Source organism: Heptranchias perlo, chromosome 33 (assembly GCF_035084215.1).
Source record: "Heptranchias perlo isolate sHepPer1 chromosome 33, sHepPer1.hap1, whole genome shotgun sequence".
Lineage (NCBI taxonomy): Eukaryota > Metazoa > Chordata > Chondrichthyes > Hexanchiformes > Hexanchidae > Heptranchias > Heptranchias perlo.
The window spans coordinates 31,869,452-31,890,905 of NC_090357.1; the positions used below are offsets into that span (position 1 = coordinate 31,869,452).

Consider the following 21,454-nt stretch of genomic DNA (forward strand, 5'->3'; position numbering starts at 1 on the left):
AGATGACGAATCAAGGGGAATCTCCAAGCCCTGGGGACTTGGACTGTTTTGACTGGAAGGGACTCCTTCAAAAATACGTAATAGGGAAGTGGCCGCAATACGGGGATTATGTGGGTCACATTGGAGACAAGGGAACGCCTGTTGGGGAGGTCCTTTGGAGAATCGCGCAAACAAAGATGTCAGATAAGAAATTTCAAAAGGTACAGAAGTCCGTAGCGGTCGGATGTTTACTTGAGGAATGGATAGAATGCCGACAGCAGGCTCGGAGAGAGAGAGACAGACTAGAGGAAGAGAATAAAAAACTCCGTGAGGAGATCGCCCGCCTTAGTGAGAAGGTAACTGATCTACAGGGACAGAGGAGTGCAGATTTGATGCACATGAACCAATATCAGTTACAGTGCAAAAAATTGGCTAATGAAAAGAGTAAGAGAGAGGGAGAAGCCCAAGCAGCTAAAGCTGAGGTGGAGAGATGGAAACAACAATGTAGTGATTTAAAAACTGCTATGAATGTGATTCACAGAGCAGCTCAGGAGAAGAGGAGTAGTACTGGCGATCACACAAAGTGTCAGAAACTGATAGGGAGGCTGCAAGATCAGCTAGCCGCACAGAGGGGCATATTGTGTGCTTTTGCACCCGGGAGAGGTGAAGAAAGTGGTTTAGGGGATGTCGATTGGGATGATTTAGCAGACAAGGCGGATAGATACAGCAGCGGTGATAGGGAACCTCTACTAGGGGACCCACCGCCAGCATATGCTCCAGAGCAGGAAAAACCGTCTGCCCCAATGGCCCCCCTTTTAACCACTAGAGCACAGATGGGGGAAGATGGTCAGGATATGACATATTCCACCCCACTTAGGGTACAAGAACTGAGGGTTATTGCAAAAGATATTGGAACGTGTGCGCCTGGGGATGATCCTAGGGAGTTGTTCCTAGCGGTCAGGCAACAGAGAGCGATACACGGCTTAGACGATGCCGAGGAAAGGAAATTAATCCTAATGTGCCTACACCCACATATACACTCCGCCCTACCGGAGGAACAAAAACTTGGTAGAGGCACAAATAAAGCCTTAAAGGACCAGGTATTATCTGTCATGGGCGATAACAGAGGGGATCCAGTGGAGGCGCTGATGAAATGCTATCAAAGGAAAGGTGAACACCCCACTGTATTTTCGGCCCGCATTTGGGCGGTGTTTCAGGGGGTCTATGGTACAGACTTAGACAGGGATAATTTACAGCAGGAGGTTAGGAACCGATGGTTGAGAACACTGCTGTCGCATGGCACTGAGGAGTCGAGGAAGGCACTAGATCAGTTTGACCCTGCTGATGACAGACATACGGAACCCTGGATAATTAGGAAGATGGTTAGCGTATGGGAAAGGGAAATACCAAAACGATCCAAGGCATCCGGGGACAGAGCAATGCCTGTTAAAGATCAGGCGATAACCTGGAGAAATGAAGGGAGGGGACCTACTCAGGGGGAACCCCCTCCAGCTTATCAGACAGTGGGAAGAGGTAGAGGCAGAGGAAGAGGAAACTTCTCGGGAACAGGGAGAACTCCAGGCGAGGTGTCCAAATGCTATAACTGTGGCCAAGAGGGACACTTCGCAAGGGACTGCCTGAACCCGAGACGAGAGAATGCAGGTCGGGAATATTTTCCACCCAGATCAGTTATATATTCTGACAGCATGTATGTCTGTAATAGCCTCACAGAACATTTGCCCCTATGGGAAGCGAGGGGATTTGTCTCAGCAGATGGAAGGCCCCTTTCCGTCGGCCCCGCTATTACGGTACATCTTTGAAGAGCAGGGGAAAGGATATGGGGTCACAAAAGTGAAAGCTCATTCAAAACTATCTCCCGAAGCAAACAGGAAAGCTGATGAACCAGCCAAACGAGGTGCTGTAAGTGGACAGGAATGGCAGCCACCGATTGGGGAAATCGGAGGCCAGAAAGAGAAGCAGGTCAAAGTAATGGATTTAACGGAGGAGCAAAAGAAAGACGGAGAATTAAAAAAACTAATAGAAGGAGCAGAGTCAGACACATACAAAAGGCACAAGGGGGTCTATATTCGAGACGGAGTGGTTTTATGTGTAGGAAAATTTGTGGTGCCAGAGGGGGGACGAAACCAAATAATCCACTGGTACCATGACCTATGGGGACATAAAGGGACGGAGAGCATCCTAGATAGGATAAAGGAGATGTGTTGGTGGCCTGGAATGACAGGTGACGTGGAACACTATGTCAGGAATTGTTTGATCTGTGCACAACACAACCCCGATAGAAATGTTAAGAAAGGGGTCCTCCGACATACTAGACCAGTAGAAGGGCCTTGGACTAATTTACAGATAGACTATATCGGACCGCTTCCTCCCACTCCAGGAGGGTACAAGTACATTCTAGTAATAGTGGATACCTTCACTAAATGGGTGGAAGCTTTTCCGACCAGAACAAACTCAGCCAAAGTTACTGCGAAAATTCTATTAGAAAAGGTGTTTACCCGTTGGGGTTTACCCCGAAGCATAGAATCGGATCAGGGAACACATTTTACAGCCCAAGTAATGCAAGATGTTATGACCCTTTTTGGGGTTAGACAGAGATTTCACATACCCTATAGACCACAGTCTAGTGGAATTGTGGAAAGAATGAATCAGACATTGAAAAACATGATCGCCAAAATGGTGCAGCAGCGCAAGACAACCTGGCAGGTGGTTCTGCCCTTTGTGCTGATAATAGTCAGGAATACCGTGGCTTCATCAACAGGCTACACTCCTTATAGACTCATGACAGGAAGGGACAAAACAGGACCAGCTACAGTCCAAGAGGAGGTGATTGAAAACAAATTTGATACTGTCCATTCACAGGCAGAGGCGAATCCAGGGACAAAACCGAAAGAAAAATAAAACAAAGAGGGGGAATAAATGGGTTCGAAGAAACGTACGGTTAGAATCTGAAACAAATTGGGAACAGGATTTGGACGGTCTGGCTCCGTATATGGAGAGACTGGACTTAAGATAGTACTTAAAAGAAACTGTAAATAAGAGCAGAAATTACACTTGTTTATTACAGGTCCAGCCTATGTCCCCCTGAAGTCTGTTACTATCCTCCTCACTGTGTACTACTTTTTTTGAGTTTCATTTCATCTGCAAACTTTGAAATTATACCCTCTATCCCAAGTCCAGGCCATTAATATATATCAAAAAGAGCAGTGGTCCTAATACTGATCCCTGGGGAACACCACTGTATACTTCCCTCCAGTCTGAAAAACAACTACTCTCTGCTTTCTGTCCCTTAGCCAATTCTGTATCCACGCAGCCTCTGTCCCATTAATCCCATGGGCTTTAATTTTGCTAACAATTCTATTATATGGTCCTTTATCAAATGCCTTTTGAAAGTCCATATACACAACATCAGGCGCACTACCCTCATCAACCCCCTCCGTTACTTCATCAAAGAACTCAATCAAGTTAGTCGAACACAATTTTCCTTTATAGTGTATCTCCTCCCAGGGATTCTCACTCCCGCTATTATCGGTACTAATTTGCCTTTTGGTTACTGCAAACATTACAACCTTATGTTCTTCCAATTGCTCTTTTAATTCACTAATCTCTTCTTGACATTGCTTGTGATTGCCCTGTTTGTCGGCCTTACTCCGATCTTCTTGATTCTGACTAAACACCCCTCAGTGCGCGGACCCTAATTCTTCCACTTTTAGCTCGAGTTTCTCTGCTAGCTCCATTTTTCCTGCTAGGGCCGCCTGGAATTCTCCCATTGTTCGTACCTTATAGCTACTACCTGCCTGCAACCAGGATACTGAGGCCGGGAGAGTTTTCACAACACAATCTTTTGATGGCTAATCATTTCGAACATTTTTCCGCTTCTACTTCCTGTTTACCTGATTCTGTCTTGAACTTGCTTCTGTGTAGAGTTTGCCACAGTGAGAGGACAGCTTTCCAACTATCTTTCTTTAGTTTCTTTACCTTAGAGAGGGTCCATACCACGACCTCCAAGTCTTCTATACTATCAATATCTTTTACCAGGGTTCGACATAACCCGAATTTACCATCGACATATTTCTGAAGCATCGATACCAAACCATCTTGCATCTTTGCCATGGTTTCCGTAAAGAGATACATTTATATCCATGTCTCTACCCAGGATTTGGGTCACTGCTTTTTGTTTCCAACCGTACACTGCTCCAGAGGAATCGGCTACAACTGTACCCTCCCCCTGATGTCTAATTTACCACGGAGTCATCTTATAATAAGCCTCACATATCATAATCACTTAAACTCAGGCCCACCCACGGACACCAGAATGTTGGAAATATGTTATTATTAATGCTGCCAAGGCTTGTTGATTCTTCTTAATAATAACTTCCACGATGATTCGACCCGAGTGTGACCAAACGTGCAAGTTTTTTTTATAGACACAAGAACAATGTTCTAATGAAGTTACAGCAAATAAACAAGTATTGTACAATCTGCCCTATTCCTAGGAGATGTCAGGCTGATCAAAACTAGTTCATAGGGTGTGTGGACCTCCGCCATCCCAAGAAGCCTCTAACTTTTAGTGGGACAATGCCCCAATTCTTATATCTTTCTGAAGCATATTTGCTTCAAGTAGTTTAATCACATTAGCCCCATGATGTCATCTGTCCTGGACACCTCCCCCTCCCCCCCCAGGGTGCCCATTGTTCCAGACATCTTTCGATATCCATTCTATGGTGTTAACTGTTTGTCAGACACCTTTTCCCTGGGGTTAATTGTTGTCAATTCTCTCTAGTTTATGGGAAGGTACATGCCCTTATCTTCCTGTGTAGCCGGGCCCCTGCGTGTCCTGTTTTTGCTTCACAATCTTATTGTTTGGACATTTAAGATGTCTCATCCTGTGTACACCAATCACAAAGGTTAGCGAATTATCTGAAGAAAGCTCCTGCAATTAACAGAACAGGATTAGTCTGTGTCCAGGTTCTGAGTCTTCGATTATGCCTTGGGACTTCTGTTATGTTTCTGACAATTGCTCTTCAATGTGTCTGTTTCACGTTTCTATTGTCTCTGCAATCTTCCCAATCACTTTGCCTGATGTCAGATTTAATCTTGTCAGATTTAATTACCTCAGCAATATCAGTGTTATCATTTCCTGTGGAATGTTTGTCCTCCCCCCGCCCCCCCTCAGTGGGTGATACAAACTGTTACAGACACAGGGTCTGCCCTTCCCACAGCATCACTTTTTAGCCAAGCGCCTGAAGCTTTGCAGGATGGGATACATGATTATGATTTGGTCTAGAAATCATATTTCTTACATTCTCATTCTCTATCCGTCTCACATCAGATCTCCCACTCCTGACTTTTTGGCCCATTTAATCTGTACCACTAAACTTTCCTTTTTTTCAGTCCCTTATCTTTGACTTTTCATTATCCTTTTCTATTCTTACATTGACCCTACATGTTGTTGTTGCTGTTTCCCAGTTGTTCTCCTCCTCTCACATCAGTAATTTGCTCAACTTTATTTCCCAGAACTAAATTAAGCAATGCTTCTGGACCAGTAATGGGCTGATCGAGGAAGCAGTCCTGCAATCATTATAAAAAGTGTCCCAACTTCCACCACCTGCATTACCGTTATCCCAATCCATCTCGGGACAGTTGAAGTCAGCCAATGTTATGGCCCTGTTGTTCTCACATCTCTCTGCAGATCTCCCCCTCTACCTCATCTCCCTGTAATGTACATGGAGAACTGCACCATTTCTTTCCTATCCCTAACTCTACCCGTCTGGATTGTGTCTGAACTCAACTCCTAACATCCTTGTGCTCTGGCGCTCTGATAGAATTGCTCAGCACCATTGCCACCTTCCTTCTCTTCCTATCTTTCCTGAAAATATTATAACCAGGAATATCAGGTCCCCATTATAGCCGCTATATCAGACCCCTCGAATGTTATTGATTCTAACACTCCAATTTTATTTTGAATGATTTGAGCATTCACATACAAACCTTTCAATCCCATCATTTTTTGGAAAATTGATCCTTATTTTTTTCCCTGGTTTTCTCGTTTAATTGTTTCATATCCCCTGCCGGCTGTATTTTGAATCTCTCACTATCTTATAGCCTCTTTATTTCCCTTTCTGGTCCTCTGATATTTTCTCATTATTAATTCAGCTACTCCTCCTGCCTCTGTTAATCCTGCTCTCCCTCTCCAGTCTCAAACCTACACTTTGCCCACTGCCTGCCTGTTAGTTTCAATCCTCTCTCCAAGGTCACTGCTGCCATTGTGGTCAAGGTAACTGTCCTGGTTCAAGAGCTCACTTCCGATTAATCCGATCGTGATCCTTTCTGTAGGACAGGTATGGAATGCAGCACAGGAACAGGAGGAGGCCATTCAGCCCCTCAAGCCTGTTCCACCATTCAATTAGATCATGGCTGATCTGCATCTTAACTTCATTTACCCGCCTTGGTTCCTTAACCCTTAATAGCCTTACCTAACAAAAATCGATCCATCTCAATTGACCCCCAGCCTCAACAGCTGTTTGGGGGAGAGAGTTCCAGGTTCCCACTCCCCTTTGTGTGAAGAAGTGCTTCCTGACATCACCCCTGAATGGTCTAGCTCTAAATTTAAGGTTATGCCCCCTTGTTCTGAACTCCCCCCACCAGAGGAAATAGTTTCTCTCTCTCTACCCTGTCAACTCCTTTAATTATTTTAAACACCTCAATTAGATCACCCTTTAATCTTCTATCTTCAAGGGAATACAAGCCCAGTCTCTGCAACCTGTCCTCATAATTTAACCCTTTTAGCCCCGGAATTATTCCGCTGAATATTCACTGCACCCCCTCCAAGGCCGATATATCCTTCCTGAGGTGCGGTGCCCAGAACTGAACATGGTCTCCAGATGGGGTCCAACCAGAGTTCTGCACAGCTGTAATATAAAGTCCATCCCTTTGTATTCCAGTGTTCTTGAGATAAAGGCCATTAGCCTTTTGAATTATTTTTTGTACCTGTCCACTAGCTTTTGGTGATTTCTGTACTTGGACCCCATAATCTCTCTGCTCACCACAGTTCCTGGCTTCTCAACTTTTAGAAAATACTCAGATTTTTCTTTCTTGGGTCCAAAGTGGATGTCCTCACACTTTCCCACATTAAACTCCATCTACCACAGTTTTGACCACTCACTTAATCTATCAATGTCCCTTTGCAACTTCCTGCTCCCATCTACAGTATTTACTGTTGTCAGCAAATTTGGAAATACAGCTCTCTATTCCTTCATCCAAGTCATTTATAAATATAGTGAAAAGCTGGGATCTTGTCCACATGGAAAGAGATAGCACTGTACCATAAGAACGTAAGAAACAGGAGCAGGGGTAGGCCATACGACCCCTGGAGCTCCGCCATTCAATCAGATCATTGCTGATCTTCAACCTCAACTCCACTTTCCTGCCCGATCCCCATATCCCTTGATTCCCCTAGAGTCCAAAAATATATCTATCTCAGCCTTGAATATATTCAGTGATTGAGCATCCACAGCCCTCTGGGCTGGAGAATTCCAAAGATTCACAACCCTCTGCATGAAGAAATTCCTCCTCATCTCAGTCTTGAATGGCCGACCCCTTATCCTGTGAATATGCCCTCTAGTTCTAGATTCTCTAGCCGGGGAAACAATCTCTCAGCATCTACCCTGTCAACCCCCCTCATAATCTTATATGTTTCAATGAGATCACCTCTCATTCTTCTAAACCCCAGAGAATATAGGCCCATTCTACTCAATCTCTTCTCATAGGACAACCCTCTCATCCCAGGAATCAAACTAGTGAACCTTTGTTGCACCGCCTCTAAGGCAAGTATATCCGTCCTTAGATAAGGAGACCAAAACTGCACACAGTACTCCAGGTGAGGTCTCACCAATGCCCTGTGCAATTGTAGTAAGACTTCCTTACTCTTGTACTCCAACCCCCTTACAATAAAGGCCAACATGCCATTTGCCTTCCGAATTGCTCGCTGTACCTGCATGCTAACTTTTTTGTGTTTCTTGTACCAGGACACCCAAGTCTCTCTGAACACCAAAATTTAATAGTTTCTCACCATTTAAAAAATATTCTGTTTTTCTATTCTTCCCACCAAAGTGAATAACCTCACATTTCCCCACATTATACTCCATCTGCTATGTTTTTGCCCACTCACTTAACCTGTCTATATCCCTATGCAGACTCTTTGTGTCCTCCTCACAGCTTACTTTCCCACCTAGCTTTGTATCATCAGCAAACTTGGATACATTACACTCGGTCCCTTCATCTAAATCATTAATATAGATTGTAAATAGCTGAGGCCCAAGCACTGATCCCTGCGGCACCCCACTAGTTACAGCCTGACAATCTGAGAATGATCTGTTTATTCCTAACTCTCTGTTTTCTGTCCTTTAACCAACCCTCTATCCATGTTAATATATTACCCCCAACCCCATGAGCCCTTACCTTGTGTAATGACCTTTCGTGTGGCACCTTATCGAATACCTTTTGAAAATCCAAATATACTACAACCAGTTTCCTAAATATACTCAGATCTAAATTTGGGGCCTCAGATATTGCCTGGAAAAGCAACGCAGAATCCCTGAATCCAGTTCTGATGAAGGGCCCGCACATGAACCATTAACTCATCTGCTCTTTCCACAGATACTGCCTGACCTGCTGAGCCTTTCCAACATTTACTATTTTTGTTTCCAGCATCTGTAATATTTTGCTTTTTGTACCCTTGGTTGTAAGGCTTCATCCTGGATGTCCCCATTTCTCCATGGCCCCCAGTTCTGCCGCACATCAGCTGCTTTGATGTGGTGGAGCCTGTAGCCAATGGGCAGAAACAATCTGGTTCGATTTTGTGAAAGCTGCATTTACTCTGAGCTGTGTGTGGAACGGGAGGCTGTGCTGCACCATAAATAGCTGCTTCTCTCCAGATTGCCTTAGAGATATTGTAGTGAAGTCTGTAATCTGAGTGAGTGTTACTCTGTGTTTAGGGTTGGGTTGGTCTGGTTAAGATTACGCAGCTTTTGGGCAGCAGGGAATGTGGCATCTGCCTCTCCTTCTCATTTACTTTAGTCGGTTCCACTATATGACAAGGTCTCTGGTTCCTGGCACCGTGAAGTTTGTAATTATTCTGGTCCAGCCCCTGTTCCTATATAATCTCCTAGTATAGCCAGTTCCATCAGTTCCTTCGCTTTGCTACAGCCCTCCTCCCGTGTGTGCTGGGCACCATTTATTTCATGTTGATGAACTAGTGTCGCACTCGTTTTGTTTGAGTGTCTGTGGCCCTTTCATCTGTGCCTTTGCTTCTATTTAAGTTTTGCAGTGCTCTTCCTTCCTGCTCTATTGCCCTGTGTCTCTATTGCTCTGTGTGACCGTGTCTCTGTGTCTCTATTGCACTTTGTCTCTATTGCTCTGTGTGACTGTGTCTCTATTGCCCTGTGTGATTGTGCCTGTATTGCCCTGTGTCTCTGTGTCTCTATTGCCCTGTGTGACTGTGTCTCTATTGCCCTGTGTGACTGTGCCTGTATTGCCCTGTGTCTCTGTGTCTCTATTACCCTGTGTCTCTGTGTCTCTATTGCCCTGTGTGATTGTGTCTCTATTGCCCTGTGTGACTGTGTCTCTATTGCCCTGTGTGATTGTGCCTGTATTGCCCTGTGTCTCTGTGTCTCTATTGCCCTGTGTGACTGTGTCTCTATTGCCCTGTGTGACTGTGCCTGTATTGCCCTGTGTCTCTGTGTCTCTATTGCCCTGTGTCTCTGTGTCTCTATTGCCCTGTGTGACTGTGTCTCTATTACCCCGTGTCTCTGTGTCTCTATTGCCCTGTGTCTCTGTGTCTCTATTGCCCTGTGTGATTGTACCTGTATTGCCATTCCTACTGTCAGTCAGAATGTCGATTGCTAGTATAGCTACTGAGTTTATTTTATCTGATTCTCTCATCCGGGAACCGAAGGATTCGAGGGCCAAGAACTTGCGCTTAGAGCTGGCCACTGACCGAATGATTAAGTTTATCTCCGTGGGACTCCCTCTGCTCCTGGTCTCGGCCGCACTGGCGAAAGAAATCTCTCTCAGTGAGTCTCAATCCATTCAGATTCACTGTCTTTAACACGGATCACTAAATGGTTAATTAATCGATGCTTAATGGGCATTAATGATTAGTTAATGGATGGTTATTGGTTAATTAATGCATTGTTAATAGTTAATGCCTAATGAATAATGGTTAGTTAAAGATTGGTTCTGGTCATTTAATACATTGTTAATGGGTTGTTAATGTTAGCTCAATGGCTAGTTAATGCATAGTTGATAGTTAGTTTATGCTTGGTTAATAGTTAATACATGCTGAATGCTTATATAATGCCTTGTTAATCGTCAGTTAATGCTTTTTAATGGTTAGTTAATGATTGCTTAATGGTACATAGGAAACTAGGAATGTAGGAACACGAATAGATCATTTAATCTATTTCGAGTGGTGTTTGTTTAGTCTGATTTACTAGTTCTTGGGATGTGCTTATTCTACCTGTTGAGACAATGTTCATAAAGGTATTTCATTTATCAGTAACTGAAGATTTCTTGTGTATTATCCCCCACCTCTTGTTCAGTTCAAGCTTCCCCTTATAGGAACAGCAGGAGGCCATTCGCCCCCTGGATCCTGTTCTGCCATTCATTAGATTATGGCTGATCTGTACCTCAACTCCATTTCCCGTCTTTGTTCATATCCCTTAATATTTTTACCTAACACAAATCTATTGATCAGTCTTGAAAATTTCAGTTGCCCCCCAGAATCCACAGCCTTTTGGGGGAGAGAGTTCCAGATTTCCACTCCCCTTTGTGTGAAAAAGTGCTTCTTGATTTCACTCCTTGAACGGCCTGGCTCTAATTTTAAGATTATTCCTCCTTGTTCTGGACTCCCCCACCAGAGGAAATAGTTTCTCTCTCTCTACACTATCAAATCCCTTTATAATTTTAAATATCTCAATTAGATCACCCATCGACCTACTAAACTCAAGGGATTACAAGCTGTCATCATTTAACACTTTAAGCCCTGGCATAATTCTGGCGAACCTGCTCTGTCCCCTTTCTACCGACAATATATCCTCCCTGAGGTGCGGTGCCCAGAACTTAATGTAATACTGCAGGTGGGGTCTGACCGCGGTGCCATACAAATGAAGCAAAACTTTTTTATTCCAAGCTCCTTGAGTTAATGACCAACATTCCATTAGCCTTTTTGATTGCTTTTTGTACCTGCTCACTATCTTTTAGTGATCTGGACACCCAAATCCATTTGCTCCTCCACAGTTCCCAGTCTCTCACCATCAAGAAAATATTCCGATTTGTCTTTCTCGGATCCAAAGTGGATGACCTCACACTTCCCCACATTGAACTTCATCTGCCATAGTTTTGCCCACTCACTTAGTCTGTCTATGCCCCTTTCTAACTTCTTCCTCCCATTTGCACAACACGCTGTGCCTCCTAACTTAGTGTCATCTGTAAACTTGGATATACAACTCTCTATTCCTTCATCCAAGTCATCAATAAATACGGTGAAAAGCTGAGGCCCCAGAACAGATCCGTGGGGACCACCACTTGTCACATCCTGCCAATCAGAGAACGTTCCCTTTATCTCTCTCTGTCTCCTATCTCCCCAACCAATTACCAACCCATATCACAAAGTTACCTTCAATTCCATGAGCTTTTACTTTTGCTAATAATCTCTTTTGTGGACCTTTATCATATGCCTTCTTGAAATCCATATTGAAAAAATACATAGACACACCCCTATCCTCCATGTTAACTAGATTAATCAGACATGACCGATCCTTCACAAATACAGGCTGACTCTCTTTGATCTGCTCATACTTATCGAAGTGCTCAGTCACTCTGTCTCAGATGATAGATTCCAGTAACTTCCCCACAACAGGCGTTAAACTGACAGGCCTGTAGTTTCCTGCTTTCTCCCTCACTCTCCTCTTAAATAATCAAATAACATTTGCAATTTTCCAATTTAAAGGCACAAGCCAACTTTAGAAAATTATTATCCCATCTGCAATTTCCCCATCTGTTTCAATACCCTAGGGTTGAAGCCATCACATTTTGGAGATTAGTCTGTCTTAAGTCCCACTATTTTCTCCATAGTTTTTACATGTGTTAAATCAAATAAGCTCCTCCCCTTCACTTATTTTTAGGTCCACTTGTACCACTGGCATTTTTCTTTCTCCACTATGAAAACGGATACAAAGTCCTCATTTAATAAATTTACCATTTCCTTATTGTTCATTATAGTCTCGCCACATCTTTCTTTAATCGGCCCACATTTTCACTTACCACTCTCCTTCTCATAATATATCTATTTAAAGCTTTTGCTGTTCGTTTTGATATCTCTTATTCCCTATTTGTTCCTCTCATTACTTCCTTTCTATCCCTTTGTTGCTTTTTAAAGCTCTCAGTCCCCCGGATTTCCACTTCTCCTTGCATTTGTGTAAGCCTCTTCTTTCAGCTTGATCCTGTCTTTCACTTTCTTTGTTGACCATAGTTGTTTAACTACACAAGTCGAGCCTTTGCATTTTCTGAGTATAACCCGGCTTTGTATCATACCGAATACTTCACTGTATCTATAGGTTTACCCATTAACAGATCAGCCCAGTTTACTGTGGTCAATTTATTTCTCATCCCCTCGAAGTTTGCCTCACAAATTTAAAACCTTGTTTGAGACACTCCCTTCCCTTCTCAAACCCGTATCAAACTCTATCATATTAAGGTCACTATTTGCAAGAGGTTCCCTTACCGTCAGATTGTTAACTAATTCTGGTTCATTACTCACCACTAAATTATCAAGGAATATAAACAGAAATAGTAAAGTATTCTACAGACACATAAATAACACAAGAAAAATCAGCATAGGGATAGGGTACTAAGGGATGCACACGATAAACTCACAGGTAATGACAGCGAAATGGCAGAAATATTGAATAGTTACTTTGCCTCAGTATTTACCATAGAGACAGGGTGGGCAGGACATCAGAAGAAGAGATCAAAAAAGATATAAAAACATTTAAGATAGAAAGGGGGGAAATAATTGATAAACTAATCAAACTTAGAGAGGATAAAACCCCTGGTCCGGATGGATTGTATCCGTGCATAAAAGAAGTTAGGGAAGAGATAGCAGAGGCATTAGAAAAGGGAATAGTGCCAGAGGATTGGTGGACATATTTAAAAGGGAGATAGAACAAGTCCAGGGAATTTGGCAGGAAGAACGAGGAGAGGCAATATAAACTAAATGGTACCAGGAACAGAGAGACCAGGGGGTATATGTGCACAAACCTTTGAAGGTGGCAAGACAGGTTGAGAAAGTGGTTAAAAAAGCATATGGGATCCTGGGCTTTATTAATAGAGGCATAGAGTACAAAAACAATGAAGCCATGATCAACCTTTATAAAACTGGTTCGGCCACAACTGGAGTATTGTGTCCAATTCTGGGCACCGCACTGTAGGAAGGATGTGAAGGCCTTCGAGAGAGTACAGAAAAGATTTACTAGAATGGTTCCAGGGATGAGGGATTTCAGTTATCTGGATAGATTGGAGAAGCTGGGGTTGTTCTCCTTAGAGCAGAGAAGGTTGCGAGGAGATTTGATAGAGGTGCTAAAATTCACGAAGGGTTTAGATAAAGTAAATAAAGAGAAACTGTTCCCATTGGTGGAAGGGTCGAGAACCAGAGGACACAGACTTAAGGTGATTGGCAAAAGAACCAAAGGCGACATGAGGAAAAACTTTTTTACGCAGTGAGTGATTAGGATCTGGAATGCACTGCCTGAGGGGATGGTGGAGGCAGATTCAATCGTGGCTTTCAAAAGGGAATTGGATAAATACTTGAAGAGAAAAAATTTGCAGGGCTACAGGGAAAGAGCGGGGGAGTGGGACTAACTGGATTGCTCTTACAAAGAGCTGGCATGGGCTCGATGGGCCAAATGGCTTCCTTCTGTGCTGTAACCATTCTATGATTCTAACCATAGACCAATTAGCTTAATGTCAGTGGTAGGAAAGATAATGGAATCTTTACTCAAAGATGTAAGAGAAAAACATAGAAACTGAAAATATAATGAAGAATAGTCAGCACAGATTTCAGAAGGGGAATTCATGCCTGGACAACCTTATTGAATTCTTTGAAGAAGTAACAGAAAGGGTAATCTAGTACATAGAATTACATAGAAATTACAGCACAGAAACAGGCCATTTGGCCCAACTGGTCTATGCCGGTGTTTATGCTCCACTCCTCGTACCACCCTACTTCATCTAACCCTGTCAACCTATCCTTCTAGTAGATGTAATATATTTTTCAAAAGGCCTTTGATAAGGTACCGCATTGTAGACCCATGACTAAGGTCAGAGCATGTGGAGTCAGGGGACAGGTAGCAGAATGGATAGCAAGCTGGCTATAAAACAGAAAACAGAGAGTAGGGGTTAAGGGTAGTTATTCAAACTGGCAAAAGTTGGGAAGTGGTGTTCCCCGAGGATCGGTGCTGGGACCACTGATGTTCACCATCAATTTGGATTTTGAAATTGGAAGTACGATTTCAAAATTTGCGGACGACACCAAATTGGGAGGTGTATTTAATACAGGGGAGGACTGCGACAAAATACAAGAGGATATTAATAAACTTGCAGAATGAGTGTGTAATTGGCAAATGAATTTCAATATTGATAAGTGTGAGGTGTGAGGTTATTATTGTTCCATTTTGGTGGGAAGAATAAGGCAGCCACACACTACTTGGATAATTAGAGTTTGAATGGAATAGAGGAGCAAAGGGATCTGGGGGACAGATACACAAATCACTAAAAGTAGCGACGCAGGTTAACAAGACCATAAAAAAGACAAACCAAGGACTGGGGTTCATTTCGAGAGGGATAGAATTGAAAAGCAGAGAAGTTATGTTAAACTTGTATAGAATCTTGATTAGACCACACTTGGAGTACTGTGAACAGTTCTGGTCTCCATATTATAGAAAGGATATAGAGGCACTGGAAAGGGTGCAAAAAGTATTCACAAGGATGATACCAGAACTGAGAGGATATCCTTATCAGGAAAGATTGAACAGGCTGGGGCTCTTTTCTCTAGAAAAGAGAAGGCTGAGGGGTGACCTGATAGAGGTCTTTAAGATAATCGGGTTTGATAGGGTAGCCTTACAGAAAATATTTCCACTTGTGTGGAGTCCAAATCTAGAGGTCATAAATATAAAATAATTACTAATAAATCCAATAGGGAATTCAGGAGTAACTTCTATACCCAAAGAGTGGTAAGAATGTGGAACTCACTACCACAAGGAATAATTGAGGTGAATAGCATAGATGCATTTAAGGGGAAGCTAGATAAACACATGAGGGAGAAAGGAATAGAAGGATATGCTGATAGGGTGAGATGAAGTAGGGGGAGAGGAGGATCGTGTGGAACATAAATATCGGCATCGACCAGTTGGGCCGAATGGCCTGTTTCTGTGCTGTAGTTTTGATGTAACTCGATGTAACCCAATGTAGGTCAGCCAGCACAGGGGGTGATGGGTGAACGGGACTTGGTGCGAGTTAGGATATGGACAGCAGAGTTTTGGATGAGCTCAAGTTTATGGAGGGTGGAAGTTGGGAGGCCAGGAGAGCATTGGAATATTCGAGTCTAGAGGTAACAAAGGCATGGATGAGGGTTTCAGCAGCAGATCAGCTGAGGCAGGGGTGGAGACGGGCGATGTGATGGAGGTGGAAGTAGGCGGTCTTGGTGATGGAGCAGATATGTGGTCGGAAGCTCATCTCAGAGTCAAAGAGGACACCAAGGGTTGTGAACAGTCTGGTTCAGCCTCAGACAGTGGCCAGGGAGAGGGATGGAGTCGGTGGTTAGGGAACGGAGTTTGTGGCGGGGACCAAAGACAATGGCTTTGGTCTTCCCAATATTCATTTAGAGGGAATTTCTACATACAATTTACAGAGCCAGGTCCCATGGAAACGATCAAAGTGGTTCATGTATCAACCCAGTGTTTTATTGATTTGTTCGAGGGATGTGGCAATATCGGTCGGTCAGGATTTATTGATCATCTCTCAGTACCCAGAGTCAACCAAACACTGAGAGCATTGTCAGCCCTTCCTGGAGGGTGGGGGGAAGATTCCCCTCCCTGAACGATGTTAATGAATCCCAGCTGCTTTTGACTATTTTTCTGGGGTTAGCTCACAAATGATTTGCTGAATTCGGTTTCCCAACTTGCCATGAAGGGGATTTAAACTCGGAACCTTTGGGTTTCCAGCCGAGTAAAATAACCACGAGACTCCCGTAGCCTCCATCACTTCATTCTGTGCTAAGGTTTTCCATGAATTTTTATGGTGACCAGCAGAGCACTGGAGCATTCAGCCAGATAGGGGAAGAGCAGAAGTGGACCTGACATTAATGCCATCAATCAGTATCCACGTACACAACTTTAAATGGGCCACATTCAAATGAAAGGTGTTTAAAATGTTAAAAGTAGTTGATAAGGTAGATAGAGAGAAACTATTTTCTCTGGTGGGGGAGTCCAGAATAAGGGGGTACAACCTTAACATTAGAGCTAGGCCGAGTACGAGTGAAATCAGGAAACACTTTTTCACGCAAAAGGAAGTGGAGATCTGAAATTCTCTCCCCAAAAAGCTGTGGATGCTGGGGGCCAGTGGAGCTTTCAAGACCGAGAGCAATAGATTTGTGTTGGGAAAGGGTATCGGGGATAATGAGTGGGTAAATGGAGTTGGGGAACAGATCAGCCATAATCCAATTGCGGAGCAGGCTTAAGGGGCTGAATGGCCTCCTCCTGTTCCTATAAAGAGGGAGCTTCAACAGAAGTTACAGTTTATATAAAGCTCTGGTTAGACCCCATCTGGAGACTGCGTTCAGTTCTGGGCACCGCACCTCAGGAAGGAAATATTGACCTTGGAGGGGGTGCAGTGCAGATTCACCAGAATGATACCGGGGCTCAAAGGGTTAAATTATGAGGACTGATTGCATAGACTGGGCTTGTGTTCTCTTGAGTATAGAAGATTAAGGGCTGATCTAATTGAAGTGTTTAAGATGATTAAAGGATTTGATAGGGTAGATAGAGGGGAACTCTTTCCTCTGGTGGGGGAGACCAGAACGAGGGGGCATAACCTTAAAATTAGAGCTAGGCCGTTCAAGGGTGATGTCAGGAAGCACTTCTTCACACAAAGGGGAGTGGAAATCTGGAACTCTCTTCCCCAAAAAGCTGTTGAGTCTGGGGGTGAATTGAAAATTTCAAAACTAAGATTGACAGATTTTTGTAAGACAAGGGTATTAAGGCAGGTAAATTGAGTTAAGGTATAGATCAGCCATGATCTCACTGAATGGCAGGTCAGACTCGAGGGGCTGAATGGCCACCTCCTGTTCCTATGTTCCTAGAACAATACGTAGGGGGGTGGGGAGGATAATACACAAGAAAATCTCAGTTACGGACAAATGAAATACCTTTCTGAACATGTGGGAGTTTTTTCCCCCCAGGACGGGTGAGACAGTGAGTAGGGGGTGGGTTACATTGCTAAAAATGAGAAACCCGACCCCAGCCCGCCACAAAGGCGCTGACCTCCAGTGTAGCCAGGGTGGGTCGGGGGTCGGCCTAGTAACCTGCTCTCGAGAGGCAGGTCAGTAATTACATGTTAATGAGGCTCCGTACCTCAGATTATGTCGGCCATTTGGATTTAACACCCCCAGCATGGGTTTCCCGGGGCTCGGCCCCAAGGCTCAGGGCTCGTGGACCCGGTCCCAGGGCTCAGGGTTTGGGGCTCAGTCCCAGGGCTCGTGGCCTGGTCTCAGGGCTCAGCCCCAGGGTTCGGTCCCAGGGCTCGGGGCTCGTGGCCCGGACCCAGGGCTCTTGGCCTGGTGTCGGGGCTCGGTCCCAGGGCTCAGTCCCATGGCTCAGGGCTCAGGCTTAGGGCTCAGTCCCAGGGCCCAGTTCCAGGGCTTGTGGCTCAGTCCCAGGGCCCGGGGCTCGGCCCTAGAACCCGGGGCTCAGTTGTGGGGCTCGGGACAACCGGCAGCTAAAGGGAAGTGAGAACTGCTGGAGCCAGCAGGTGGGCCAGGAGAAGGAGTGCTTCCCCTCGGCCCCTCAAGCTAACCTGCCTCAATCTCTCCCCGCCCACCCACCCCCACGATCTCCAGACCCACTCACCCCCCGTGATTCCCAGACGCTTCCTCCTGTGATCTCTTCCTCCCTCCCACCTTCCACTCCAGTCCCCGATTGCTGCCATCTACCACAGACCTTCTCACTCGACAGTGGACGGACTCTCAATCTGGCCGGCGTCCTGGTGTGAAATGGAGTAAAAAATACTAATGGCAGGACCCCCACCTTCCTGGTATTTCGGGGTTTCCTGGCTGCAGTCTCATGCCCCGCCATAACCGCCGGGAACTGAGGGAGGAGAGACTCCGGCCACAATATTTCAATCTTCCTTAAATATGCAAATTGTGCCGTTGGCCTGCCGATGTTGTTTAAGAAAACTGAGGATAAACCGGGTAACTATAGAGTTTGTTTAATTACTGTTTGGTTATTAGAGTTTTTTGAAGAGACTGATTGGCTAGACAACTGAGCCTCGGGTTCTAGGGCCAAGCCCCGGGCCCTGGGACTGAGCCCCAGGCCCTGGAACTGGGCCCTGGGACTGAGCCCTAAGCCTGAGCCCTGAGCCTTGGGACCGAGCCCCAAGACCGGGCCAAGAGCCCTGGGACCGGGCCACGAGCCCCGAGCCCTGAGCCCTGGGACCGAGCCCCGAGCCCTGGAACTGGGCCCTGGGACTGAGCCATGAGCCCTGGAACTGGGCCCTGGGACTGAGCCCTGAGCCTTGGGACCGAACCCTGGGACCGAGCCCCGAGACCAGGCCACGAGCTCTGGGACCCGAACCCTGAGCCCTGGGACCGGGTCACGAGCCCTGGGACCGGTTTTGTGTACATGGATTTTCAGGCAGCGTTTGATCAGGAGGCTTGTTGAGAAATTCCATGTTTATGTAGCTCTGTGTGAAAACATTTCTGCACATTGCCCCTTCCAGTGATGATCCTCCCGATGTGCCCTTGTTACCCATCACCAACCAGTGGGAATAGTCTTTCACTGTTTCACTCTCTCAAAATCTTTCACAATTATCAAACCGTCCTTCGCTTTCTCTATTCAAGTGAAAAAAGCACCATTTTTTTGGCTGTAATACCCATCCTGCACTGGGTTGCACATTATACTCCGATTGTGGTCTAACCACAAACAAAACTTCACTTGCTTGTCTTAATATTTAGTTCCCCTTTGTATAAAACCCACAATCCATTGGCATTTTCGACCTACACTGTCACCTTTCCATTAGCATCTGGTACCTGAAAGGGGGAAGTTACTGAGCCCCAGGGAGGGGTGTGATTGACAAATCAGATAATCCCATGGGCAACAATCAGGAGCCCTACGACCAGACAGACAGACAGACAGACAGTAGATGAAAAATCACATTTTCATTGTCTATTTTTCAGGATCACAAATCACCTGTTTCCCCCCCAGTAACTTCTCGCTGAAGCAGGCCACATACGTGGACTTGTATTGTTGGGAGACTCTGCTCCACCATCAGTTCCAAACCAGCGGCACTGTGGAGATGTCACTCTGGATTCACAAGGTACTGAACACACGAGACACCAGTGTCCAATATTAATCCTTTACCAACAACCAACACAGCTGTGAGATTGAACAAGAACAACAGGGCATCCTTCCACTCAAAACCACGCCCCTGTGTACATAAATAGGCCCTCGTAAACTGTAGTAGGGTGATGGAGGGCTGGTATAGCAACCATAGGCTGATGAAGGCCCGGATCCCTGAGTAAGGGTATGGCCCTTTAAGAAACCTTCCCTTTAAGAGGAAGGGTCTGGCCCTTTAATAAACCTCATCTTTATAAGGGGTGGAGAACTTCCCTAGGCAAATGAGAATAAAAGGTCGAGGCACCGAGAAACAAGGTCCCTGAAACGGAAGCCGGCGTGGACGGAGGGGGTCGAGGGGGTCACGGGGCGGAGGGGCAGAGGGGGTCACGGGGCGGAGGGGCAGAGGGGGTCACGGGGCGGAGGGGGCAGAGGAGGTCGAGGGGCGGACGGGGTGGAGGGGGCGGAGGGGTACTATTGCTGTGGCTGGAGCCAGAGAGCTGAAAGACAGCTGAGGGCAGCTGCAAAGGAACCCTGAGGCTCCTGAACGAGCCAGGGAGTTGGAGAGTGTTGCAGATGTTACTAACATCGAATGTATTGTGACTTTGTGTTGCTGCGAGAGCCCCATAACAGAAAGGCAGCTGGGGCTGGCCTGGGCTCTGAGACCTGAAAGAAGCTGATGAGCTGAAATGCAGCTGTGGACAGCTGCAAGAGCCTGGGACTGGGAAAGTGTACTCAGCGTTACCGAAGGTTCTGTCGTGTGACATTGTGAGGTGTGAATTAAAAGAAAAGTATTTAAAGTACGAAGAAAGTTACAAGATGGTAAAAATACATAAACACGCCCGTATACACATAAACATGACCGTATACACATAAACACGATCGTATACCCATAAACACACCTGTATACACATAAACACACCCGTACACATAAACACGTCCGTATACACATAAACACACCTGTACACATAAACACGATCGTATACCCATAAACACACCTGTATACACATAAACACATCCGTACACATAAACACGTCCGTATACACATAAACACGTCTGTATAACAGATTTTAAGAGCTTCTACAAGTATATAAAAAGTAAGAGATTAGCGAAAGTAAACGTGGGTCCCTTAGAGGCAGAGACAGGAGAAATTATAAAGGGGAATAAGGAAATGGCAGAGACGTTAAACAAATATTTTGTATCTGTCTTCACAGTAGAAGACACAAAAAACATACCAGAAATAGTGGGAAACCAAGGGTCTAAAGAGAGAGAGGAACTTAAAGTTATTAAGATTAGTGAAGAAAAAGTACTGGAGAAATTATTGGGACTAAAAGCCAACAAATACCCTGGACCCGATGGCCTACATCAGAGGGTTCTAAAAGAGGTGGCTGCAGAGTGTAAATGAATTGGTTTTGATCTTCCAAAATTCCCTAAATCCTAGAACAGTTCCCGTGGATTGGAAGGTAGCAAATGTAACCCCGCTAGTCAAGAAAGGAGGGAGAGAACACACAGGGAACTGCAGGCCAGTCAGCCTGACATCAGTCGTCGAGAAAATCTTGGAATCTATTATTAAGGATGTGGTAACAGGGCACTTAGAAAATCATAATATGATAAGGCAGAGTCAACACGGTTTTATGAAAGGGAAATCGTGTTTGACAAATTTATTAGAGATTTTTGAGGATGTAATTAGCAGAGTAAATAAAGGGGAACCAGTGGATGTCGTATATTTGGATTTTCAAAAGGCATTTGATAAGGTGCCACATAAAAGGTTATTACACTAGGTTTGGGTTCGT

General features: G+C 44.9%; 1 protein-coding gene across 1 annotated transcript in view; it reads left to right on the plus strand.

Moving 5' to 3' along the window:
* The first annotated feature begins 9,889 nt into the window (after positions 1-9,889).
* The window catches only part of panx3 (pannexin 3), a 70,725-nt gene continuing 59,160 nt past the window's right edge, over positions 9,890-21,454 (plus strand). Inside the window, exons 1-2 of the mRNA XM_067970787.1 lie at positions 9,890-10,070; positions 19,505-19,644. Of these exons, the coding sequence (XP_067826888.1) occupies positions 9,890-10,070; positions 19,505-19,644 (321 nt within the window). The remainder of the gene's footprint in view (positions 10,071-19,504; positions 19,645-21,454) is intronic.